The sequence below is a fragment of the Colossoma macropomum genome, unplaced genomic scaffold (genome assembly GCF_904425465.1).
Source record: "Colossoma macropomum unplaced genomic scaffold, Colossoma_macropomum, whole genome shotgun sequence".
NCBI classification, from domain to species: domain Eukaryota; kingdom Metazoa; phylum Chordata; class Actinopteri; order Characiformes; family Serrasalmidae; genus Colossoma; species Colossoma macropomum.
In genome coordinates, this window is record NW_023494803.1 from 30,357,652 (window position 1) to 30,384,090 (window position 26,439).

At 38.5% G+C, this 26,439-nt stretch overlaps 2 protein-coding genes across 2 annotated transcripts; both read right to left on the reverse strand.

Moving 5' to 3' along the window:
* Nucleotides 1-2,127: 2,127 nt before the first annotated feature.
* On the reverse strand, nt 2,128-11,296 carry orc3 (origin recognition complex, subunit 3). Its single transcript, XM_036593268.1, has 20 exons — nt 11,039-11,296; nt 9,223-9,277; nt 9,014-9,111; nt 8,771-8,915; nt 8,460-8,564; nt 8,214-8,368; nt 7,117-7,250; nt 6,862-7,021; nt 6,651-6,764; nt 6,373-6,506; nt 5,953-6,016; nt 5,694-5,810; nt 5,502-5,581; nt 5,149-5,282; nt 4,698-4,786; nt 4,496-4,593; nt 3,891-4,032; nt 3,645-3,761; nt 3,468-3,547; nt 2,128-2,467 (listed from the first exon to the last, which is right to left on the reverse strand). The coding sequence occupies exons 1-20, from the start codon at nt 11,060-11,062 to the stop codon at nt 2,362-2,364; spliced, it is 2,151 nt and encodes a 716-aa protein (XP_036449161.1). The 5' UTR covers nt 11,063-11,296; the 3' UTR covers nt 2,128-2,361.
* A 976-nt stretch (nt 11,297-12,272) lies between these two features.
* Nucleotides 12,273-25,714, reverse strand: znf292a (zinc finger protein 292a). Its single transcript, XM_036593210.1, has 8 exons — nt 25,562-25,714; nt 21,806-21,960; nt 21,581-21,659; nt 21,074-21,209; nt 20,658-20,860; nt 19,729-19,865; nt 19,089-19,227; nt 12,273-18,988 (listed from the first exon to the last, which is right to left on the reverse strand). Exons 1-8 carry the CDS (start codon nt 25,712-25,714, stop codon nt 12,719-12,721), a joined length of 7,272 nt encoding a protein of 2,423 aa, XP_036449103.1. The 3' UTR covers nt 12,273-12,718.
* Nucleotides 25,715-26,439: the final 725 nt, after the last annotated feature.

Genomic DNA, 26,439 nt, shown 5'->3' on the forward strand with positions numbered 1-26,439 from the left:
TGTCCCAAAAAAATTGACATCATTTGAGATGTGAATATCTGAGTAACTACATGTCCTAGGCAAACGGAATTAAATAGGCTTCATGTTGAACAATACAAGATTTATTTATCAAAATTCGAACAAGAAATTCAGAGGGATGTAGATTTTATAACCGATTTCATAAAGCTTCACAAATGTATTATCTTCCGATACTGGTGGTTGTCCAGATCCCTTTGCCCTGCACAGACACCCTTCCTCTTTAAATTTTTTGTGCCATGTCCAAATCTGCTTTCCAGTTGGTGCAATTTTATTGAATTTTCTCAAAAATGCACACTGCACACTCTTGTTTGACTGTGTTTGAGCACAAAATCCCTTTTCATTTCTAGTGAACGCCATTCTTCAACCTGAAAAAAAAACATGAAAAATTAAACTTGGTTAGTTTTTACACGTTTTGTTAAAATTTGAGATCATTGGAGGGAGAATTGGCTGTTATTAGACTACAGAATGTCAATTTTTTTGGGACACCCTGTATTAATGATATACGCATGCTTAGTAGGGGCACTCGATAGGTAGGACAAATTGTTAGAACACCGGTCCTACAATCTGATTGGCTGAGCCGTGTTCGAAGCAGTTGTAACATCCACAATATATGCACAGCTATGGCCGTGTCACAACAACTGAACTCTGTATTACTGCGCCACGTAAACTCCTGTGCTGTTAATGGATTAATCTTTGACTCTCATGCTGCTCACATGAACCACCGAGTATACTGATGAAGAAAGAACCCCTTTTTTGTTTAAACTGCGGGGCTGGTGACTTATGTTCTTAACTAGAACTGGGCTGGTCAGCTAGCTAACAGGCTAAAAGATAGCCAACAGCCTAAACAACCCCATCATTAATATCACAGGCATGAATTAAAGTACATACAGTATGATTAACTGTAAAATGACAGTATGAAAGTCTAAAAAACGTCACTTTGATGGATTACGCGCTTCATACGTTCGTGTTTCCGTCAGAAGTAGCGTCAAGCCCAGGCTGAACCCCAAACGGCTCAGTATTCCCTAAATAGTGTGCTAGCTATAAAAATTTAGAAAATCTAGCCTCTACAGCCAAATAGTGCATCATTTAGCAAGTACGGATGTGGCTGGAAGACTATTTCTCAGCTACGTTTTGCACCGTTGAGGTGCAGGATCTAGACGGCATGTGTCAATGAACGAAGAACAGCGTATAAAATTTCAAGGTTATTCTGGACATAATGACAAGGCTGAACAGTACAACATGGTGGTGTTGTGGGTGAGGATTCAGAAAGAGTAGATTAAATGTGACATGCTTATAACATCCAGAAAGGGCTGAGTTTAAATTTAACTATGGAAATGTCACTTCCTTATAAAAAAAAACCAAGGGAATAACTTTACAGTCCATTTCAGGAGAAAATTACATTTGACTGACAGTCAGCTGGTGTACGTGATATGAAATCAAGAATACATGCATGTACTAAATCACAAATTATGCACTTCCACCAGATTGAGAGCAGAAGTATCTTCAGAAGAGGGAGTGTAATCTATTGTATGACTCCTGAATCAGTAGCTAGTTTTTCTACAGGTGTCGCAGTATTGAGAGGGCTCACTCTGCATTTGTATGCACTACATACTAATAAAACATGTTCTACATACCTTTGTTAATACTACATTCCCTCTTGTCTGACATAGCCAGGCATATGCAATGCAGAGTATCTTCAGATAATTGTGTGACTGTGATCTTGATTTGAAACCTTTCATTCAGCTCACTGATACACTTAATATCCCTATTATTGCCCTCCTTTGTCCAAGAACCCTAAAATATAGTATTCTGCAAACACACATAGCTATTATATTCAACCTTGTTGTGCATGTAAGTTTTTGAGTGCAGCCAAAACTTTACTATTTACTTGACTCATTACCCATCATGTATTATTATTTCAAATACATAAAGTACACTCATACCAGCACCTTTTTTCATAATTAGTCGTGCCCATCTATTGTTTCTTATTATCTATGATCCAACACAAATCATTCAACTTGTCAACTGACTGTCAATTAATTAAATGTGTTGGGCCAAGAAAACCACAAGACTGAGACGCAGTGATTTATATAACAAACAGTGACTTTATTGCATTATAACTAATGAGCATCAACCTTTGGATGATCACATTACAAAGCAGTAGTGGTAAATTTTCCACAGAACATTGTTTGCTATGAACCACTCTTACACAGACTATTTTTTACTGATTTTTCCAATAATCTCTTCTAGTGTACTGGGTGTAAAATAACAGTAGAAGACAAAAAATATTCTCACAAATAGTATTTTATTAAGAAAAAAAATGATCATCAAAATAGGTCTCAATTAACAGCCTCCCCAAGTCAGTCTTGCCACATGGTCAGTTTTCTGCTTTGTTGATTTCACAAATCCTAGGAACTCCAGCTCGGACACGGATTGAATGAAACGAGCACTGTTTGGTTAAGGGGAATATACGAAGACAGAAAAAAAAACTTTGGTGTGTCAAGTCTGCCCTGCTTTTTTGAAATACAAAGTTTGAAGTAATATGTAAAAATCGTGAAGAGTTTCATAACATACCATTATCTTCATTTACATATATCCACCTATTCAGCCTACAGCAGTTTAGCCCTGCCCATTTCTACTGAATGTTTAAGCAGTGTTTCAGCTCTGAGTGCTTTGTGAATGAGGCACAATACAGGACAGCCAATCAGAACAGAGCTCATTTATCTTATATCAGTCTTGAACAGATTAACGAAAACAGCCTGTTTAATTCTAAGGGATAAAGAGAGGTTGGAAAATGGTCATATAAAAATGAATTATAGCCACTTTTGGGGCATAAAGCCACACAAATGTTATAAGCAGACCACAAGGGGTAGGATATGGGCTGTTCTGTATAAGGCATTTTAATGTAGAATATGGGCCTATTAAGGAGTATACAATTCATATAAATAGTATATTTTACAGCTAAATCTTATAGTATTCCAAATTACATTAAATATGCACTTCAGGAATGTGTTATTTGGTGTGAGATACGCAAAGTGTGAATAATATCAGCCTGCAAACAGACTCGAAGTATTGTAGTTCACCACTCTCCCTGGAGCATTTTATACCCATTTTTGGGAGAAAAATACGCACATGCCAATTTTCTGATGAAGTGCAGTGAATAGTGCGTAATTGTGGGCTTTCACCCACAGTATTAGTCTCTGTCTGGCTTAGGCTACCTAGCATTCTCTGCTTTATCCTCAACAGAGTCATGACTAGCAATTCACTTAACATCAAGTGAATGTTTTTCCAAACTAAGGTAAAACTCCTCCAAACTGTCTTCATAGTAAATTTTACAAATTCAGTTATAAAATAAGGTTGTAGAATTCAAGCACATGGGGGATTAAAAAAGAACCCTAACAGGTAATAAAGTCTGGTCTTTAAATAGCTGATTTCCAAACAAAGGATACTGCTTGAGTTCATCTACTTTGCCGTAGTCTTCTGCGTCAGGATCCTTGCCTTCAGCAGCTGAGACCACTGTTGCATATGCCTGAAACACAATGGTTTTCATACATAGAATATGCACAAGGACCACTGAAATACGCATTATACACCATTTGGTATTTCTTGTTACAAGATGTTCAAACCTCAAGCCAGTCATATAGGTTGATGAGCCTCCCACACTCCAGATGGAGCTTGTAGACAATGCAGATATCAGGAGCAGCACTGGAGACTGTGCCAGCATCTGTTTTCAGGCTTTCGTTCTACAACGGCAAGAGAACATCTACATTTGCACGTGTAAAATCTGTGTTCTCACTATATTCTTACCATGAACTGTATTCTTCAAAATAATTCAGCAGAGATTAAAAAAATAATAGAAAAAGTTATGTTACCTGCAAGTAGTAGAAGGGATGGCTAAGTGCCGTTTGGATGGAGGTTCGGGGAGTAGCATTGAGGTGTCGCCGTAGGACCCCAGAGGAGCTGTAGTAGCACACCTCATTCAGTGGCTGCAACTCTGGTGGAGTCAGGTGACTCCTGTACAAAGAGTAGCGTTTATCCATTTAACCAAGCTCTAAAATAATTAGCTGTTTCCTGTCATTTTAGGTCTACCACATCATTGATTTCTTGATTGTTAAACATTGACTAACATTCACTTTTCACTACTCATTATTTAATGCCCAAACTCTCAGTCACATTACCCTACTTACATATGTTTGCTACACGAGCTGACTGTTTTGGTAAAAGTACTCAGATGCTCCCAACTTCTTATAATAACCTTTATAGCCTGCTTTCCCCATAAAGGCCAAATTGTTCCAGAGCATGTCTTTGGAACTGTAGACTGTGTCCTTGCCAATAATCTCAATAGGACCTTATCAGAAGATGGCCCATTTTCAGCTTGTACAGTAAAAAACAATTCAATTGTTTTCTGGCAGACTTTCTTTTCAACAAGGCCATTTCTTCTGTGTGTCACAATAATCTCAAAGTGTTACAGACTAACCTCACAAGGCCATCAATAAAATCTAGAGTCTCGTTTCTCAGAATTTCAAATGGACTCATTTTCTTCGTTCTTCTGGACCCTTTCATCTCCAAGAGGGTCTGAGAAAAAACAAATTCACGTTATAAAATAAGCCTGATAAGATTATGAAGCTTAACATTGTCCCAGAATGACAGGAAATACCAACTGAGCCTGCAAAACATACTTTTTGAAGTTGGAAGAGATCAGTCTTCTTTTGGAGATCCTTTCCTGGCGAAGTGACCTCTTCCCCAGAAAGAGACTCAATAGACATGCCTAAGGACAGAACATGGTAGTGTGTTTATTATAGAACCAATTACCAACAGTAAACGACAGCAAAACGAAACTGCAATTTTAATGATACCTTCATAAATACAAGCATATTAGAATGCATTCGAGCTTAATGCAGAACAATCAAGACTGATATTTGATTACAGCCTACAAGGCAGTATTACAGCACCAATTTACCACTCACTACTCTAACAATGCTTAAAGCCTGCAATCTTTAAAGTTTAGTATGCCCAAAGTGTTTCAGTACTGTAATCAGTAAATGTGATTTAGAGGTCTACTTCTCTATTCCAAACTGAGTAGCATTTTAATGCACAGACACTGAGAATAAAGGTTTAAAGATAACTTACTGTCAAGCTGCTCAAATCTGACAATGTAGTCCTCCAGCTGCTGTAGAGCACTTTTCATTTTTTTGGTCTTGCCTGGCTTGAGAATGTCAGCACACTTTCTCAATGCTGCAACAAGCTCATCTTTTGCCAGCAACCTGTAGTCATGTGGCAGATAAAGTATGCACCAATGCTTTGGAAATCTGAACACATACGTTCAGTTAAGATTTGTGAGATTTAATTGAACAAATAACTCAAGACAACCATATCCAAATATTCTTTTAAACGGAAAAAGAAGTCATTGTTCTAACAGCTCCTTTTATTTTCTAAGGAAAAACAAGGAACAGTCTGCTAAGACACATTGTGAAATCTCCTACCTCAAAAGCTGCATAGCAGATTCATACTCATTTGTCTCCCATACATTCTTTTCCAGGCAGGATATATGCAGCTCCCGGATCTACAAAACATACACGTGGATTACGTTTTACATTACAACATGAACCAGTACCTGTCTTGTAAAAGAGATTTAGGAGTCAGTATAACTTCATGAATAGAGTCCAAGTTCTTACTTGTTTCCCCAGAGGATACTTTGGCAGAGATGCTGTCAGAGAATGCAGACAGCGGAGAATGGGGTAGTAGTTCTTATGGTATTTTCGAAGGCCTTTCAGTAACATCTGACAAACCTCCTGTAAAAGTTATACAAGCATGCTTACTGAAATGACCATGAACAACATAATTAAAAACAAACTTTAAACAATATCATAGGAAATGGGAAAACAAAAATATATTACAAAACTGCACTACAAGATATTCATGTGAATTACCTACCTTAACACGATCATCACTGGTAAGAAGCTGTACCTGTTCCTGTGGCTCCTGAGTCTCCACATATCTGAAATTAAATGAAAAGGTACATTTTCATTACACCAACCCCTCAATGGCTTGCATGCCCTAAAAATTGGGACAGGATTTGATCTGGAACACTTGGACTCTCAGTTTCAGTATCTCCCTACAATGAAAACTCCCAATCGGTTTGAGATGCATGCATCAAACTTTAAATTCACTATTAGGACAAAAAATGGTCTGCAATTCCTAAAAAGCAAAGTGAGTGAAAGCACATGCTAATTCTACTCACTAATGTACCATTTATGAGTACATGAGGTTTTTCCTCCATGGTCTACATGTGAAAGTTGCTGGAATCAAGACTAGCTTGAATCAGCTTTCATTAGACTACAGCAAATGCCTCACCTCATGAAGGAGGGCAGCTGACGGACCATCTCCACATCCTTGTGGCTTAACTTCTGAGCATAGTGCAGGGCCTCCTGTTTCTTACAGCATAACACACTTAGAGGCTGGGAATGGAAGTGCTCCAAGAGGGCTAACTATATAAGAATACATATATTCGATTAATATAAAGGGGGCAAACCACACAATAAATAATCAGCATAATCATGCAAATAGATACAGATGAAATCTACAAAGCGAGAAATAGCTAAATTACTGTACATGTCCTGGTGTCCGCTCACCTGCAGGCCTTTGACAAAGTTGCGTACAGAGAAGTCGTGGTACAGGAAGATGCTCAGCAGCACCTGCAGAACCTTACCACTGAGCTTGAAGTGAAACTGTGAGGTCAGAATCAGCTGTAAAAACAACAGTGATATCAGAGGAATGTACACAAAACATCAGAGCACATACAACCATGTTAAATCTTATTTCAAGACTGTCAGTACTGAATACCTTGTCAATGACGGTAGCAAGATGCTGTGTACAGGACAGTGACTGAAAAAGCTCAATGCACAGCAGAGAGGACACAGAGTGTGGCAACATGTGTTGAATGGTGCTGGGCGACGTGGCGATGCCGAAGACAAAGATCAGCGGAAGCTCGTGGATGTACCGACTGGTCAAAATATCATGGTTAGGTTGCTGATAAACACTGAATTCGAAAATTCTGGTATAAAATCATAACAGTGATATCAGAACACAGACACTTACTTGCAGATAAGGATGAAGTCCTGTAAAACTTGTGGGTTGAAAGCTTCAAAATCTTTGAAGATCACCACAATTGGTGGACTCTGTGAGAAGCCATTCTCTGAACATGTCTTGTCTGGAGACTTCATGGCATGTTTCTATAAAGAAACAGCCAATAACACAATGAGCTCAGTGTGATCAGCACTGAATTCACTTTTAACAAGTAGAAGCATTCAGGACTACATGTAAAATTTTCAGTGTTTATTCCTGGTGCTATAAAAGTCTCAAATGTTGTAAGTTAACACTGGAGATAAATTTCAAAACACTGGAGATACATACTACATAAAATGCTTTCAGAAATATACATAAGTTCTTAACAAGTGGAGCAAACTGTCATTTTAACTGTGACAAAAACAGAAGCAGCATGTAAAAAAATGTATTTTGGTGTTCATGTGAAATGCACAAAGAATTAATTTTCTTATGAATAATTCAGATTCCTCTGAAGGGAATTAGCATTAGCTATTAGCACTTGAACACTATGAAACCCATACCAGCAATGATGTACATAGTCTGAGTCATATGCAAAACAATTTCCTAAAGGTGGGACTCGCTGTTATTCAAATACATGATTTTTAATTTTGTCCGCTTATTCTTAAGGAAACAAACTAAAATAGCAGCCTCTGTAGTTCACCATGTTTGCTAGTTAATAGTTGTACACAAGCCAACCCAGCAGCTTGATAGCACAGCTGGGGTCTTATCAATGCAGCGCATGACATTTCAATTAAGTTTTTTATCTATCATTAGCAAGCAAAAAAGTTAGCTAACGCTGCTGTTGCATAGCAACAGGGAGAATAGCAGCCCAATGCAGCTGACTATTGGGAAATGTTCAATACTGCACATGCTACGTAGTTAGAATAGCTCAGAAATAGCTGACTGTAAATAATTAACTACAAATGCACAGCACATACGAAAGTCTAAGGCATGTGTGTGACTAATTTTTTTTGTGTTCGCACAGTATTAATTTCTCCTAACACGTGCAACAATACTGGTATTGGTTAATGGTGAACATCCTTAAAAGACATCTAACTGCAATGTGACAATTTTAAAGTATGTCTTCCTACCTTTGTAACAGTTTTATACCACCGACACAGGGCACTGATTGAGCAAGACACCCTCTTCTGTGGTAAATGTATGCCAGAGTCCTCCTCATCTTCCTCCACCGACACTCCTACACCCATCAGTCTTTCCAAAACTCTCTGCATCAAGTGCTTCAGAGCTATATGAAGACAAAAAATTCTGCACTTAACGCATCTGTATTAAGGCTTGTTGCCAAATTGGATTAGTTGCTGATGAGAAAAAAGATGCACCTGCACACTCTTTGGCTTGCACAGAGACAGCAAAAGGGGTTACAGAATTCTTCAGGAGGTCAGACAGGCTCTGAAATGTCATGTCATGGTCTGGAACATTCACCCCTACAAAGACAGAGTTGGTATAACATTTATATCCCATTAATTTTATTAGACTGTATCTTTGAATGGACCTCTGCTCTAACCAATAATAAAAAAAAATAAAAAATAAATAAATAATAATAATAATAATAATAATAATAATAATAATTATATATAAAAAAACAAACAAACAAACAAAAAAAAACCCAGATAATTCACTGCTTACATACCAAGCACCAAGGCAGCTGTAGGAATTTCACTGGCCCTCATGCGAGACGTCCAATCATCTGTTCTTGACTGGAAGCTCAAGGTAGACTTTTTGATGAAATCTAAAAGGCTATCCAGTATTTTCTCATTTAGGTCATCTTGCAATATCTGTTTGAGGGAAAACCACAGTCAAATCAAAATGTTTTTCTCAGTAAAATAACTCAATCATTGCTCATTATGATTATTATGAAAAAAATGCCACAAACCTCTGTGTCCATTTTAATCTTCTCCCAAAGTCTTTGGCAAATGTTAAAACGTTCTCTGCCATACCCGCAACCGTCACTTCCATCAACAAAATACTCTTCTGTACAATGAAAAAGACAAGTCTTCACGGAGCAAAAGCTACAGGCAAAAAAAATAGAAAAAAAGCTCCCTGTGTGGCTGGTGCAAGTACAGCTGAAATATTTCTACTTACCTATACCTGCAGTGCACTTTCTCTTCTTAGGGCCTGGCTTGAAGACAAAGCATCCCTAAACATATAAAAAATAAATTAAGTAAGAAAAAAGTGTGAAGTGTCAGCTTTGTGGGTACACTTGATTGATCGAAATAAATAAATAAATAAATAAATACATTCATTCATTCATTCATAAATAAATAAATGGTATGTGCCATGACATTTGGAGGAAAGAAGGATGAACACACAGTGGAGAAAAAAGTATTCAGACACTTTGTTTTTCATATAATGTCAAAGGTAAATGCTTTACCTTTGTACTTATGTGAACAAAACATATAAACAAAATATATGAACAAAAATGTATTCAAAAGCATAAACAAAGATATGTTTAAAAAATGAAATTGATGGGGGAATAAAAAACATTGACACCACAAATGAATAACATTAGCACTTCATTTACAAGCCGTTGCTGGCAGTTACAGCTTCGAGATGACTACAGTAAGAAGTCAGTAGGTTTGGCAGCACTGTGATTGAATTTTGGTTCATTCCTCTTCGCTAAATGTTCCTCTGACGGACCCGGAATCCTCCATTTGTTTATAATGGGATTAAAGACATGAGACTGGCTAGGTCATGCACTTCTATCTTCTTTTTTTAGCAACCAGTTCTGAGCTATGTTGCCTATATGTTTGGGGTTGTTGTCTTGAAATATCCATCCTCTCCCCAGAGTCTTGGATGATGAGATTAAATTATCCTCTAATATCTCCCAGTACATCACTCCACATTCCTATCATTAGTCTGAGATGGTGCATCACTTGTTCAGGGATGATTAACTGTGGTTCCCATAATTTTGCACTTTCATATTATCAAACCAACTGTACTGAGAGGGATATTTAAGGTTTTTGCTATGACTCCGTGCCTTTTTCCCTTTGAGCACTGTTTAATAATGTTATCCCAGAGACCTTTAGGAAGCTTCTTCACCACGACTGCATTAAATCTTCACAAATAATGGCACTACTTTTATGAAACCAGGTACAATTTTCATGTGTGCGTGTATTTCCTGTAATATAAGGAACAGTCTATTCAATTTGTTCTGGTGTAAACTTAGGTTGTGCACAGTTACACTTTAACATATTCATTATTATTAGTAGTAGTAGTAGCACTAGTAGCTGTACTACGTCATTTATTTTCTTTTTCTGCAAACTTAAAAACATGATTTTCTGTTTTAGTAAAAACAGCAGCCCAATGTGACTCAAAGACTCAATTTAATATGATTAGTGGATAAAAGCACACTTTTCAGTCTTATGGTTAATCCATTTTAAAGACTGCTTCAGACTTTTGTTCAGGCGAGCTGCCAACACACAGGCATGAGGAAATTTAAAATGGGAGCTTATAGTCCATCCTCCAGTCACACCACTGATACCCAATAGAGGAGGTCAGTACGGTTCACTGTCTGAGCTAAAACAGTACTTTGTTACAAACAGCAAACGATTTTGGGTAGTGGACAGGAAAGAGAGCCGTGTTTGAATGTTTTCTCCACTGATTTCTGTCTGTCCGGACTGAGCCCCTTTAGCCTGCATGAACGCGAAGCTGAAGTCAGCTTCTTGTTCGATTTTTTCCGTTCTACCTTAAATGGTGCGGCAGTTATTATTATAACGCCTCGGGCGCCAGAACGTTTCTACTGTATCTGCCGCACCATTTAAGGTGGAACGGAAAATTCGAACAAAACGCTGACTTCGGCTTCGTGTCTGAACTGAGGGATATTTCTGTGAAACAAAACCTACAACGTAATTCGTTCAATCACATCCCTTAACATTTCCAATAAGTGCAAAGCTTTTACCTTCGACACTGATGAAGTACTCATCTTCGCTTTTGCAGGATTATTTAGGGAACACGTCGTCACTTCCTGTTATTTTTCCCGCGCTAATGACGTCAAAGGCAACGTCGCTGGCTAAATGTTAAATAAAAGTGTCCACCGCGTTTCTTATTCAAAATAAGGGTTAGTTTTAAAATAGATTCTCCTAATCGGTGACAAAAGTGAAGACATTGTGTTTATAACAACCGTCTCAGATTCTGTACTTGTTTGCGAGACACAGAGCCGCTTACTTTTAACAATTCCTGAGCCAAAAAAGGGAAAATCTGAGGGAGAAGAAATCCGGCCATTTAGTGAAATACGGACCGAGCCGTGTGCTTATACAAAAGCATGAAATGGTCGATAAGATTTGCATTTTCATTAGGGTGGATACCACTACTGCTGTTTAAACAAACTGAAGTTGGGGTTTCTGAACCGCATCAACACTTATCTCTTAAATATTTTATATTTTTGAAAAGTTTAGAATAGCCACTCTTAAAATGAAATCAATGTTTTCAGTAATATGAAACCAATTTGGTTATATATAAATGTACCAAATGGTTATAATATGCAACCTGTGCAACCTCACGTCTGAAAAAATTAGTGGGACATGAAGCTTCAAACTTTGTTGTTTTTTTTTTTGGAAAAATGAAAGCCATAGGAGAAACTGACTGAGAAACCTGTATAACATGAGCAATAAAGTTCTAATAAAAGTCCTTTCCACATAACTTACAAAAAATGTGCGTATATACATAAATAACAAACAGATAATTACAGTACATTAAGTATCATTTTATTCAGTTCTTATTTAGAATTATGGAAATACCAATTTAAACATCTAAAATAGCTCTTGGCAAATATTTTGTAATATCTGTATTCACACCATGTAGGTTTGTATATATAAAATAATTATAAGGCAAGTGAATCAAAATGCTAGTGTACAGCTACCATGTGTGTGCATGTGGTATATGTGTGTGTGTGTGTGTGGGTGGTGTAGAGCAACCAACCTAAATGCAATTACAGCCTCAAAGAAATATGAGGCATGTATTTTTTTATTTCCTCTAAATTGCAATATCAGTAACAAGTCAATTGAAGAAAGCTAAAGATAAAAGCTTAACTGGATAGTACTTGAAATGAAGATGTACAACAATAATTAATTACAATGACAAATACTTAAAGTGTGGCACTTCAACCTTACTTGGAATGAAATTACAGTACAGCATTACAGAAAGCATTCAGGTTACTTTTATTGAATATCATGTGGAAGACATATACATTACTATACACTACAGTGAAGTAAAAAATAAATATATACTTAAAAAAAGAAAAATCCCATAGGGATATATCAAAACATTTCAGCATGTGTGTAAAATATTAAATTTAGCAAACGCTAATCTTTAAAAGAGAATTAACGTTATAAATACAAATGTTTCTACATAACATTTAAATCCTAATGTACATAACGGTATCTCAAAATTTAAAATCAATATTTTGTATAAGAATTTGCCTTTTTTCCCTCCCCCAATCTCCCCAAATCAAATTAAATCATGCTTTGAAAACCGCTGATAAAATGTTATCTGATGTAACCTGTCTGCAGCATGTAACGTTATCTTGTCCTGAGTGCAAAGCTTTGAATAGAGACAGAGACAACAGTCTCAAACCCAGTCATCAACTGCACAGCCACTTCTTCAGAATGACCGTTGGCCGCATGTCCTGAAGTTGTTTCAGCAGAAGATCAGCACCATCGGAGAGGCTTTCATCCACAACGATCTTAACGTTATTCACAGACTCCAACTTGAGAGGATTTCTGAAACGAACAATATTTCGCTTTTTGTGGACCACAGAGTTTTTGTAGCCAACTCTAGCATTTCGTTGGCGAATTAATTGTTGTCGTTTTAATGGCATGCCGGAGCGAGCATTTTCACTCGCTTTCCTCTTAAAAGTGTTTCTCGATGGAGACTCCTCAAATAACTTAAGGATTGATGCCTCCAGCCCTGAAGGACTGAAAAGCTTTTGTGCGACCCCACCTTCTGCATGCGCCTCTTGACGGGCAACAGTCTTTGATGTAAGTCTTGAAAGCTTTGCGACACGGTTAATGTTGATAGCACTGTTTCGAAGACTTTGTTTTCTTTCTGGGTTGAATTTTAGCATCTGTTCTGATTTTCGTGGACGTCCCCTTTTGCGTTTCACTTGTGGCACTGGTGCAGCTGAAGAATTTTCATTAGCTGGCTGCTCAGGCTTAGGAGGCTCTGGATCCTGAGACCTAATCAATGAATTTTCTTCAATTTTTTCTTCAGGTTCAGCCTTTTCAGCCTCAGCTGTCACTGCTGAAGCATCGTCAGATTTATTGACATCTTTGAGCCGCAATCGTGACATCTTCTTGCAAAATATGAAATGGCTCCTCTGATCCTCTATGTATCGCTCTGTGAGTCCATGAGTGGTGTAATGATTAAATATATGCCTCTCTGCACTCAAGACTGCGTCACAGCCCACAATCATACAAGGATACTGCAGAGGAAACTTCCCAGTGCACATGGCAGACGCCTCTTCCAAGGACTTGAGTGAGGGCTTCCCGAAGCTTGTCCAATGGTTACGTCCTTTTTCCTCCTTTTTCTTAGACATTTTCTTCTTCAGTTTCATTTTGTTACTTGCAATGTTTTCTTTCCCATTGTTGGGGTTTGCACCGAGTGTTTTTGTTGGTCCATTTTCTCCCTCACCATTTTTTTGTTTCTGTTTAATGGTTTCAAAAGTTGCATGATGTTTTTTCATGAGATGTCGAAGAAGATTTGACTTGGTGGTGTAGACCCTATCACAACCCTCACATTCACACTTGAACGTGAGGTCCACACTCTCAAAGTCACCATCTGCTGAGACTCTTATTGCCTTGTGATCATTTTTAATGTGATCAATGTATTTCAAGTGGCAGGTGAAGTAAGCAGGGCATTTCGACTGATCGCACTGGAATGTGCCTACCTCAACGCCTGACAGCAAAGCACTTGCTTTTTCTAGTGTACATCTGTGAAGCAAAAGATAATGCTTCAGTAAGCTGGTAACTTTGGATACAACCTTTGAACATTCTTTGACTTGACATTTGAATTCATGGACCTGAACAGCACCCTCAGCTTTATTACCACCGTTACCTTTTTCTTTATTCGCTTCCCCTGCACTTTCCGATTGATGCATCGCCCTGTAATGTAGGATCAGATTTTGCTGTATAGAGAAAGCAGCTACACATCCTTCATGGACACAGCGGTATGGTCTGTACAGACTGATGTCATCACTTCTTTCATTTAAATCAGCGTCTTCTTGAAGTCTTTTCTCTATTTTTATTCTTTGAAGGGACTCTACCTTCCCTTTCGATTTCTTCTTTTTTGGCGTTTCCCTTTTTTCTGCTAGGAATTCTCCAACAAGTGTGGATGTGGCTTTGGCAGCTTGTTCCAAATCACTGGGTCTGCCAGGAGGAACAGAGTTTCCAGCTAACAGCTCTTGCTTTGCATCACTTGATGCAAACTGCACACTTGGATTATCTCCTGTATGGTAAGGGATTTGTAGTGATTTCTCAGCTTTTTCTGGTATTAAACCAAAACCAGAATTTTTCTGTGGCACATTTGCAGCCATACAGCTCTGTCTTTCAGTTACATGTTCAAGTTTAGGACACTGCTTTTCTTTTGTCAAATCTGCCATTTCTTTTCCTGTAGCAGCAGGATCTGCCACTCTAAAAACTGCACTTGATGTGGACTGAGTGATGCGGACAGGTGAAAAGCAGGGTGTCTGACTACTGGCCAGGCTGTTACTTGCATCTTTTAAATCAGAGTTAGACTCTTCTCTTTTTTTACGTTCGCGGCCAATTTTCAATCGAGACAGTTCCTCCTTTGATAAGTGATGGACATTTTTATAGTGGATTTTAAGGCCTGTGGTTCTAGTAAATGTCTTTGAGCACAAGTGACAGGTGTATGGCGATAATTTGTCTGGATTTTTCTTCAGTTCATTTATCATGTCCTCAGTGAAGTCATGTACCCTGCTTAGATGTTTGAACAAAGCTTCCTTCGTCATTGCGCCATAGATACAGCCTTCTTCACTACATCTGAAGGGTTTGAGAATGTTCTTACGATCAGTGTCTCCCTGACTTTTAGTTTCAATACTCCTCTTCTTGGCAATTTCAGCCTCAGGCATAAGATTAGGCAAGGCAGTCGTCCCAACGTTTAATGTGTCTTGCAAGGCAGTTGTCCCAACTTTTAATGTGTCTTGGGTGAGCACATCTACTAAATCTAGCCGTTGCAACGCTCTTTCAATCTCTAAAATTTTACCGTCTTCACCAAAGGCAGTAGGAAGCATTTCGGCCTCAGAATTCCTTTCAGTACCAGTTTCTGGTCCAGTTGTCAAATCTATAAGCGATGGTCTGTTTGATGAACTTCCACTTTGACCAGGAGGTGCCATGAAAGTCATTTTGTAAGTGTCTGCTGACGACAGATCACCATTCTGAACACTGTAATGTGGGCTATGTATATCTGCAAAGTTGTCACTGTTCAGGACATCTGATTCTGAATGTTGGCCTTGCATATCATTCCTTGTAAGAGATGTTTGGATAGTTGAAATATCTGGATCATTCAGGAAATCAAGAAATGACGTAGGTAAGTCAGCAGTGAGATCTACTTCATCTATTGGTCTGCACTGAGAACGCTTCGATAAGTGACCTCCGAGTGACTTTGTGCTAGAAAACTCCCTGTAGCACCTGCAGCAAATGACTTTTCCATCCTTTATTATTGCAGGCCACTTTGTCCTCTTTGACGATCTAATTTTCTTTGCTTTCTTGCTTTCATCAGCACTGGTAACACTCATATCCTCAGGAGATATCCCTTCAGTTGGGACTGGAGACATTTCTTGAGCAAGTAAATCAGGATTCTGCTCATTCTGCAGTGCTGCAGTGTCGACACTTGAAACAGAGAAACTTTCTGGTTCCTCCTTGCAAACAGGTAACGGTGATGCAAGATCAACTATGTTCTTAATGTCTGATGAGAACAAAGGATCAGTATGGTTAACTGTGAATTCTTTGTCCGTCTTGTCCAGTGGTTGTACTGAACTGGGGCATGTCTCTGCTGGGTAAGATGAAAAGTAAGGATTAAAATTCTGCTCAGACACAGAATGTAAATCACTGACATTAGGAGGAATCACATTGTGATGATTCTGCCTCATCTCCATGTATCCAAGATCTTCGCTCGAGGATCCCTGTGCCATCTCACATGTCTGATCACCATTTAGAGCATGCAAAACCCTCAGAGAGCTTGATACATACTTAGAGGCTTCATTCAGCACACTTGAGTGTGAATCTGTGTTCACTGCGGTAGGGGTACTGCCATCATCAGTTAAAGAAGGAGTAAAGTCCATTTCTCTTTCTGACAGCAGGTCAGTGTTCGGCACGTATAAAGGGTAATTCTGCAAACTGTCAGGTATGATCATTGAAGGGAAGTGATTCTGAAGGGAGTAGTCTGAATTATAGCCATCAAATGAGTTTGAGGTCCATGAATGAGACATCTGTGACTGCATTAATGTAGACTGAGTTAATGGAGCTTCGCTTTGAGAGTTTTCAAACTCAGAGCACAATTTGGCACCGAGTGACTGTGCGTTGTTAGTACCAGAAGGAGATGAAAAAGGGTCTGTAGTCATAGAGTCTGGAAACTTCACTTGACTGGTTTCTGGATACTGCTGTGGCTTTGCCGTATTAGAGGGTTTTATTTTTTTCTTTGGAGTCTGAAAACTGGTGTTTTTGTGATCAGATTTCTTTGCAGCAATTTCTGCAATCCTCTTGTACTTCCTTGAGAGTTTCCACTCCTCGAATGCATCAAAATGCACATTTTTAACATGTCTTGACAGACTTTTTGTAGTGCTGTATCTCCGTGTGCAGGTCTCAAAAGGACAGGCGTGAATGAGACCGTCTTCTCCATTTGCCAGAGTATTCTGTGACCCTGACTCAGCACCTGCATTTGTCTTCGCCTGATTGTGTAAATTAGAAGTCTTCTGAGGAGATTTGTGCGGCTTCCATGTGAAGGAAAACAGCTTCTTATCTTGGAAGAGTGACTGAGCCACAGAATCAGAACTCCTAAGAGCTTTCAAGAAAATAGGATCATCATACTTGATTCGAATAGGTTCCAATTTAACGTGGCATGGTACAAGATGAAACTGGGCTGCACCATCAACACCAGACTGCTTCACACAAGCTGTTTTTGGAGTCTGGGTCTTCTCATCAGAATGCGCAACAGAAGGATCCTTAGCTGGCGACTGATCATGTGTAACGGATGATTCAGCTGTGAAAGAGAAAGAACGCTCAGGCTCTTTAACAGAGTCATGAATAGAATTTAACATGCCCTCAACAGATTGTTGAACTCTAACTGGAGTCGAATCGTTTTGAACTTCAACTTGGTTTGAAGAACAATCTAGATTGAAGGATACCTGGTCTGGTACTTCACCTTGAAGCTTTGAGTCATCAGAATCAGTATCCCCTTGCTTTGTATGGTCTTTCTGATGCAAATTCAGCTGAGACAGAGAGTAGAAAACCTTGCCACAGCTACTGTTTTTGCAGGTGAATGTGATGTAGTGCTGTGCTTCATGATCATACAGTAAGTAAGCCTCATTGAATGTTCTCCCACAGTTCGGAAACATACACTGTGCCTGGAATTCTGTATGCACTTTTCTGTGCATGAGAAGTTCTGCATGAGAGTGAAAGCTACATTTGCATCCCAGTTGAATGCAGAAATATGGCTTTTCACCACAATGCATCTGCAAGTGATCATTGAGATGAGTGACATTAACAAACTGTCGACGGCAATACTGACAAATTGCTCTCTGGCTCTGTATTTCAAGAAAATGTGTAGCTTCCTCTTCATTTTTGTGGGCCTTAACATGTGCAACCAAGTTTCTGAAATACTTGAAAACTTTCTGGCAGCTTGTAACAGGACAGGAACAGTCTTCAGTGTTCTCAACATCACGTACAGGATTCCCTGGTTTTGGAGAGTATATTTTACTTTTGACTTTTCCAGCAGGGTTAGAAATAGTGTTTGAAGATCCCGCAAAGTTAGGGTACATGTTTAGCTCAACTTTTACAGGTCTGATGCGGTCTTGTTTACTGTTACCCAAGATGGATTCTGAGGGATGTTTCTGTTTTGCATTCATAGCAGCGAGTCGTTCTTTGCACGACTGTTTTACATGTGATGCTACATGAGGCTCAAGAATCGCCCTTGTTTCAAACGCATTAGCACATATTGGACAGCGGAAAATACCATCTTGGACATGCTTGAGTGCATGCTTCACAATCCTGTGCCCGAGGAACTCCTTATCACACAATACACAATACTGCATGTAAGCTTGCCAGTTGCGAAACCTTGCCGACACAAATCCCCTCTCTCTCAACTTCTTCATATCCCTTTTTTTCTTTCTCTCAGCTTCAAGGTCACGAAACTCATCTGCTGGACCAAGGAGAAAGTCCAGATGTTTGAAATCTCTATCTTCAGAATCCAGCAGTCCTTCATTGTCCTCACTGTCATTCAGCTTGTCGATGGACGACACAATTGATGCCTCCTCCCCCATCAGAGCAAGGCAATGACGCTTCAAAGTTTTCCAGTCCCAGAACTCAGGATCAAAAGGCCACTGTGTCTTCAAGGCCAACAAGAGATCACAGCGTAAAGAATTTGGAATCGGGAGACTCTCCTCTTCCATCTTTTGATCAGGTTCATTGAACAGCGTTTCAACAGCATAGTAAGAATCCACAGTGGGCTTCGCAAGGAACTCTGTTAACTGACAAGCTCGTTTTACTTCCAAATCTAATGGCAACAAGCAAGAGATAGTTTTGCAAATAGTTGTACTGCAATCTTCAGTGCCACTCACTCCCATTTTTAGAGCCTGAATGCACATTTCAATGCACACAGGAAGTCCTTCATTCTGGACCTGAAAAGAAAAACAAAAGTATGACATTACGATAATATGATAATACCCGTTACATTAACATAGATATACGTTCTCAAAAGTAACCTAAAAGAACCCTGACCTCTGCTTGGATAACTTTGATGAGGAGAAGGATGTGATAAACACTCCCAGACAGTTGTGCTAACAGTCGGCATTGATCCAAAAAAGCTTGTGCTGACTCAAGACGTATTAGAAGCTTACTCCAAAACAATGTCAGTTCCCTGTAAATAGAATTAAAAGACAATCTTGAATCTTCTTAAAGTTTAGGAGTCAAGAAACAGTCAAGGGAAACGTCATAATGATACATGACTAATTCAAAAGACTGTATATCTATTTTCTAAATCTTACTAACTATGTACTCACAGGTCATTTTACATATTAAAAAACAATTACCAATTACCTACTTTTCAATTTTTGAATTAGCAACTGGCAAACCAGCCAGAGTTATACTATACAGATAAATGATAAAAACAATATTATATTTACAGACAGCCATAACATGCTGAACTTCTGTAAATAACTGTCACATTACTTTTTACTTCAAGTGTCAGTGTGGAAAGACAGAAAAAGAGACATTGCTGAAGTATCCTATTTGGCACACTACACATCATAAATAAATGGTGAATTTCACAAATAAGATTCTTGTGCAACAAAACATACCAGCAACAGATACGAGACATGCATTTGGCCAAACCAAACAGAGATCAAATTTGAGGTCATACCAGGCACAATAAACATCCCCCTGGAGAAGTTGGCGCTTCAAAAAAGCAGTGCAAAGGCTAAGGGCACCTTTTTCATTTTCCTCAGATTCCAAGTTACAAATCATATCCAGAGCATCTTTGCAGTCCATCTCTTTTATCTGAAAAAAACAGACACAGAGACACACAGTTTCTTAAACTAAAATCATTTTTTTTTCAGTGTTAACTGTAAATAATCAATAACAAATCAGAATAAAGCATTTCAAAACTTTTACACAGATGCATGTAGCCCAGGGGTGACTAATACCATACCTTTATCCCTACAATAAAATAAACAAAATGCTAAAAAAAAAGGTTCTCCAAAATAAGAGGACCTGATTGTGAAGTCTGCAAGCAAAACTTACACTCACACAGTAAAATATAAAAACTTTAAATGCATGTGGAATTCTTAGGTTTTAGGGTAAACTGAAACAAAGCAGATTTTACTGAACTTTAAATAGAAATCTACCATTTAAATACTGTACCAAAGCATATTATTTTTAAGCAAAATGTTCGTCAAAACAGTTACTCATTTCAACCAGACTATGAGGTCTACAAGACGCACCACCAAATTAATAAACTTTATTTTTCACATTTAATTCATAGACCTTTTAAAACTTTTAGATCAAGTGGAGCTGCCTCTATAAACACTCACCTAGCAGCCTATATTTCTCCAGGGTCAGTTAAGTGTGGATTTAGCTCAAGCAAGCAAGAAAGTCAATCAATTGCTATGAAATTTGGTGGTGATTTTGACTTAACATCAACAGCCAGTTAAATAATGTTATTTTACTTCATAAAATAGATCATTCACTTTGATAGTTGCTCCAGTATTACAATATATCGGCCAACAGTATCTTCATTCACCAACCAGTGAATTTAAAAATACTCAATAGTAAACATAAAACGTCACTCACCTCTTGCATGAACTCTTGCTGAGGCATTGTCTCACACAGACATACAAGGTAGATCTGTTTGAAATTCTTCTTTCCACCAAATTCTGGAAACTCTGCACATGTCTTTGCAAGCACTGCAGCTTTTTCAACACACTTCTGTTTGATAAGGTGCTTTATACGCATATCGAGTAGCGTAGGTCCTTCACGAGTCAGAAACTCACGAACTGTGGACAACAAAAATGGCAAACAGTCCATTCACAAGAAAATTAAGTGGACATGCAAGATAAATCACATTTCTAACTCTTAAAATGTGAAACAATGTATGTAACTTCCTAAATAGCAAGTGCTGCATTCTACACTCTGATTTACACAGAAAGTAATACAGCAAATTAATGGTAAATATGTAAGTACAACATACAACAATATGTTTTTTTTACCTTTTTCAGCATCTGGCATACTGTTTGACAGAAGGCTACACAGAGTGGAATTGTTCCAAACACCACTTTCTTCAGCTAGAACCATCAGTGTGCTAAGCTGAAAATTCCCATTTGCCCCAAGGATACCATGCGCCACCTGTGAGAAGGCCACAATGAGTGCAAGAGAAAATCAAAGCATCCATTCCTAAATTCCAGCTGCTTAGCACCAAATAAATGCCTCCAACATTTACAACTACTGGTCATTTAACAGGCTGGGAAAACCTAATTGAAAATTCTGTAAAGTCCTTTGTCATTCCGTGAACATACAGACAATAAATGTGTGCTCACTTTACAGAGACATGAAAAATACCATATCACAAAGGATTATTTTCAATATATCTAATAAACTATACTATGAACAAATTAGCACCTTTATGTATAGAGCAATTCTGCTCAACTACTAAAACAAATGACCACTTTAACGAGCCAACATAGGTCCAGTATATGTACATACAGACTGTTTCTAACCTTGACAGAGGACTGAAATTCTTCCCATAAGGCACCTGGGACCTTCTCGGAGTGTGAGAGCAGTAAATCCAGACAAGTCCTGAAAACGGATTTCAGTTTATAAGAGTCAATTTAGTCATTCAATATCTGAAATATCCTGCATAATAAAACATCCAAACATGAACTTTGGAGCAGGTTAAGTAACACAGCAGAACAGAACAACGTACTGAGACTATTCATACTCACAAGGCTAACTTTTCAAGTACAACTGTGACATGTTCACATTCGGGAAAAAGAGAGGGGGTGGCTTCGGCAAAGCATAGTATAGCCACTGTGTACATCTCCAATAAAGGCAGTGGATCTTCCTCAGACTTCCATTGGCCTCCATATTCCACAAGTATCTGATAACAGATGAGAAAAAAAAAATACTGAATGTACTCTGGCATCCCATCACTTTGCAGTCTGTCGCTGCGGGAAAATTTTGACACAAAATCGAACATGTTGCTGGTGGTGTTATGATTAGCATTCTGTAAGCACCTGTCCATTTCTTTGTGTTTCATTTGTTAAGCTTTTCTTATATAAACCACCATCAGACTAAAGCATCAAACATTTTCTAGCTTAATGGGTCAAAAATACCCATTGTATTTTATTACATTAGAACTAAACCAAATGCTTGCATCTAGTACGTTCAAAAGTAGCAATGAATTTTGGAATATTTGCATGATTTAAAATGCTGTTTACATGTAAATCCATTTTTAAGACTCAAAAGGACAAAACTAAAACCTCTGTTTTTATTCTAGTGAATTTATAGATTTCTATACTTCTATAGAAGCTCACTTTTCCAGTGTCCATTCAGTGTGGCCAGTTCAAATGGCTCTGATGCCAAACCTTAAATGTCTGGCTGATCATTTATGTAGGTATAACAAGCAACATAGCTTAGTTACTGAAATGTGGTATTTAAATTAAGATCTCTCCTTACTGTGATACCAGTGTTAAATATGTTGATAACACTCAGTGCCAAGACTCTACAAAAAGAAGTAGTGTCTGATGGCATCCATACAAAGGTCAAGTCATGAAATCCTGTGTATATACACACAACTGCTTACAATTATTTAAGTAGTTACAACTGTACTTAAATTAACCTGAAAGCAAATTTGACCCTTTTTAACTTTGTTAATTCCTTGTTAACTCCATGGTCATAATAAGAATGATTGATCATGTCATACCATACCATTTAAAAGATTCTTGTTTTCCCATAATTTTCCATCAAAATACAATGACTCCTGCCCTGACTCCAAAACATTTTCTAAATTTTGATTACGTCATTGCGCACCAGTGGACGGGAAATAATATTAATCAATATTGTCTTGTTTCATCTCCCCCTCCCACCTATCGCCAAGAGAAAATGCTCCGATAGCTCAGAGACCGAAACATGTTATGGTGCGGAAGAAAAATGCCTTATGATTTCCACTGACTTTAAACTAAGAAATATTCGGCATATTCTTTTAGGTTACAAAACTCCATAAACTAAAGTTGCTTTAGATAAAAGTGACAGATAAATAGATAAACAGATATATAGACAAACAACACATAAACCACTTTCAAGAATTTTAAATGATGTGTGTCAGGAGTGGGCTTTACACATACAAATATGAATGCTATATTATGATCAACACCACCTTTATTAGAAATATACCCATTGCATGTCAGATGTTATTCTTCTCAAAAACTTGCTCTACATGAAATCGTTACAAATAGATAAACAGCATGTTCGAATGAATGTCCAAGATTAATTTAATTAATTAATTCAAAATTATTTCCTTCAGTTTGAAGATATCAGATTGTTTCCGGGAACTATGATTTACAGAGCACAGGAACCAGCCCACAGCAGTGTGAGTTGGTAAGAGTGATTTGCATTTAGTGGAAAGAGGTTCAAAAGATGAGGGGGTGGAGTTACCAAGGTGCCTTCCAGTTTATGGCAGAGGTGGCTTGCTCCCAAGATACGACCCTAATTGCACAGCTGGCAAAAGATTCTTACATGTTCTGCCTTCCAGGAGAACCTGTCTTCAAGCTTTTAAAATATCCTGAGAGTTTTTAAAGAGCAGTGGAGACCCTATTTGAAAATCACTGATGCATCAACATAAAATTAGTCACTGGCATTGTTTTTAAGAACCAGTATAGGTTCACTTGAAGGGCATCATAAACAAAAACAACAAATCATAAAAAATGGGTCAGGAAATGCTTCCAGAAAATTTGTGCTTACCAAACCAAATTTTTCGAGATGCACAGTCTCAGTGGCCAAAAGCGAATCGCTAATCGGCAGATTTTTGCTCAGAACACAAAACTGACAATGAGCCAATTTGCTGTTTTTTTTTCTTGTCCAATCTGTCTTGCAATTTCATGACATAAATAATGTACGTCAGTATTGCGCTGCATTTGAATGCCATTTCTTCACCTGTACCAAAATGTCATATCATAATGCATGACTTCTTGTGCTAAATATCCAGTTTCCTCTTACATTCTATGTGGCACTATTTGCTTCATGTTCTGTAAATAGGCAACTGATTTAAAATTAAAAATATTAATATGATAGTTTCACCCATATAATGTTTATTTTAGAATTTGGCTAATAAAAAGTAATGTAAATGTGTTTGTGTTATGTGTTTTTTTAGCCCACACAATGTGAGCTTTGGATTTAAAAAAAAAAAAAGTTTAATAAAAATCAGCCAAAAAAAGGTTTATTAGCCAATCTGGCCATAAACAAAAGGGGTCATGAAAAAAAATCATGATCGGTGCATTTCTATTTTAGACGTTTAAAAAATAATGTGACTGAGTACATTGGGTTTCAACTCCTCATGGCTTGCTCAATACAGATGTAAATACTCCTGAATGAAAGCTTACATCTTGAGACTTTAACCTCACAGTCAGTGTTCACTGTTCATTTCAAATCCAGCATGGTGGAGTATAGAGCCAAAACAACCCAAACTGTGTCACTACCTAATTACTTACAGACTCTGCTGCACATGCTTGTGGTCGCTCATATACAATGTTAATATGTGAAATGAATACCCTTAATAGGAACTTTGTTGTTTATTTATGGCAGTTAATATGCTAGCTTATGAATCTCTCTCCATATTGCCCAGCCCTGATCCTCTGCCCAGCTCGACCTAATTATAAAATGTGTCTTCTGCAGAGCAGAATCAATAGAGCTTGGTAGTTGCTGCCAAACATCCTTGAATTCAACCACCTGGTCACCGCATCCATTTATACAAACACTATCATCTATCATCCAGACTCACATGATGTAGGGAAAAAGCCTATGTGCAGAGAAAAAAATGTGTAGCTAAAACATTTGGCATTAATCTTTGCATTTTCGGCCATGCATCCTACGGCAGTTCTGGAAACTGCAGGAGCAGCGCTTTATGAGCGGATTTCTCCATTTCGTCGTAAAGGAGCTGCTGCTTGGAGCTCACAAATAACGTCGAGATCCGTTTTAATGGCATCGCAATACAAAAAGGCTGAGTGCATGACCGCGTTTTAGGTCGAGACACTCCCTTATTATCAATGCAATTAGCGTAAGGTGCCACAAAAAGCTAAGACCAGCTAGCCACATAGCCGAGCAGCTACCACCGAGGGGGCTTGGCAGCCTTTACCTGCAGCGCCCTGCTGCTAGCTAACGATTTTCTAGACAATAAAATAACAAACAACGTAGCGAAAAAGCCCCAATCTCTGCTGCGGTGTGCGCTAACGGTTCGTATTAAGTCGTTATTTTGCTAAAGCACACATGCACGCAGGCTTAGGTGGCCGAGGGAGCTGCTACAATGCCGAGGCGATTTTTGTTCCCCCCCTCACTCAGCCAGGCAGGCAGGCAGCGAGCTGCAGGAGTGCGGTAGGCAGTTAGCCGGATAGGCTAGGCTAAGCTAACCTAACCTCTCTGCAGTGATGGAGCAGTAAGGGCAGTAAGGAAAAACGGGGAAAACCTGCACGAAAAAACTCACACACCTGGCAGAATTCTTGGCAGAAACTAGCGGAGGCATCTAACGGTGATTCGGCGCTGTCCCGTAAAGCAGCGGTCAGGTCGTTGAAGCGCTTTCTGAGGGCCGCCGTCTCTCCCCTTGTGCCGCGCTCTCTCTCGGCTGCCTCCTCCTCCGCCATCTTCGCCACAATCACGGCGTAGCGGTGTCCGAATCGTTCTTTTGAACCGGTTCTCTTCGATAAACCGGTCGAGCCGAGTCACTTGAAATGAATCGAACTTTTTTTGTGGTATCTGCGGAATGTTTACGTCTTTGTTACAGGCTGAAGACTTTTACAGGGGTGGAAAATACTTAACCCGTTAATTAACATACGTGTATATTTACATTTCGTTTGCTCTCCATATGCTCCACATGGTCCGCATGGTTCCCGAGTTTGCCAGAACACAAATCTTAAGATTTTTTTTTCAAATCGATCAAACCATGTGACTTAAACGTTGTTATTTTATCATTTAATCTATAATATAGAATTCAGTCTAGAAGTCACACTGGACTCCCAATAGTTTTAGCAAAGCAATAGAAAATTCCTATTTTGATATCCGTTTTTTTACTTCCACTATTATACTTTTGTAGACGTATCAGATATTTTTAGTGTATTGAACTCATTACACCCTGACTAATCAATGTGGGCATCAGACTCACTCACTGAATCGAACGTAATTGTATATAAAAGGAATTAGAATAAAGTTGAATTTACTAATCATTATGCGGACGTCAGGCCCGCTCGTCAAAGGTCGATGTGGAGGAGGGAGTGAGAGTAAGACTGACTTCAATAATCATTGTACCCCCTCCTCCACCCTGAACAAAAACGTGTTGTTGAATCAGACGTTAGATTCATTCAATCGGACA

Excerpts from the sequence above, each read along its gene's own strand:
- orc3 (XM_036593268.1), bottom strand. The coding sequence starts at position 11,062 with ATGAGTACTTCATCAGTGTCGAAG. Across the intron at positions 9,278-11,038 it reads GTACTTCATCAGTGTCGAAG|GGATGCTTTGTCTTCAAGCC; the intron begins GTAAAAGCTTTG and ends TTATATGTTTAG. Across the intron at positions 8,916-9,013 it reads AGATTAAAATGGACACAGAG|ATATTGCAAGATGACCTAAA; the intron begins GTTTGTGGCATT and ends TCCCTCAAACAG.
- znf292a (XM_036593210.1), bottom strand. The coding sequence starts at position 25,714 with ATGGCGGAGGAGGAGGCAGCCGAGAGAGAGCGCGGCACAAGGGGAGAG. Across the intron at positions 21,210-21,580 it reads AATTTCAGTCCTCTGTCAAG|GTGGCGCATGGTATCCTTGG; the intron begins GTTAGAAACAGT and ends GCCTTCTCACAG. Across the intron at positions 20,861-21,073 it reads TATGCCAGATGCTGAAAAAG|TTCGTGAGTTTCTGACTCGT; the intron begins GTAAAAAAAACA and ends TGTTGTCCACAG.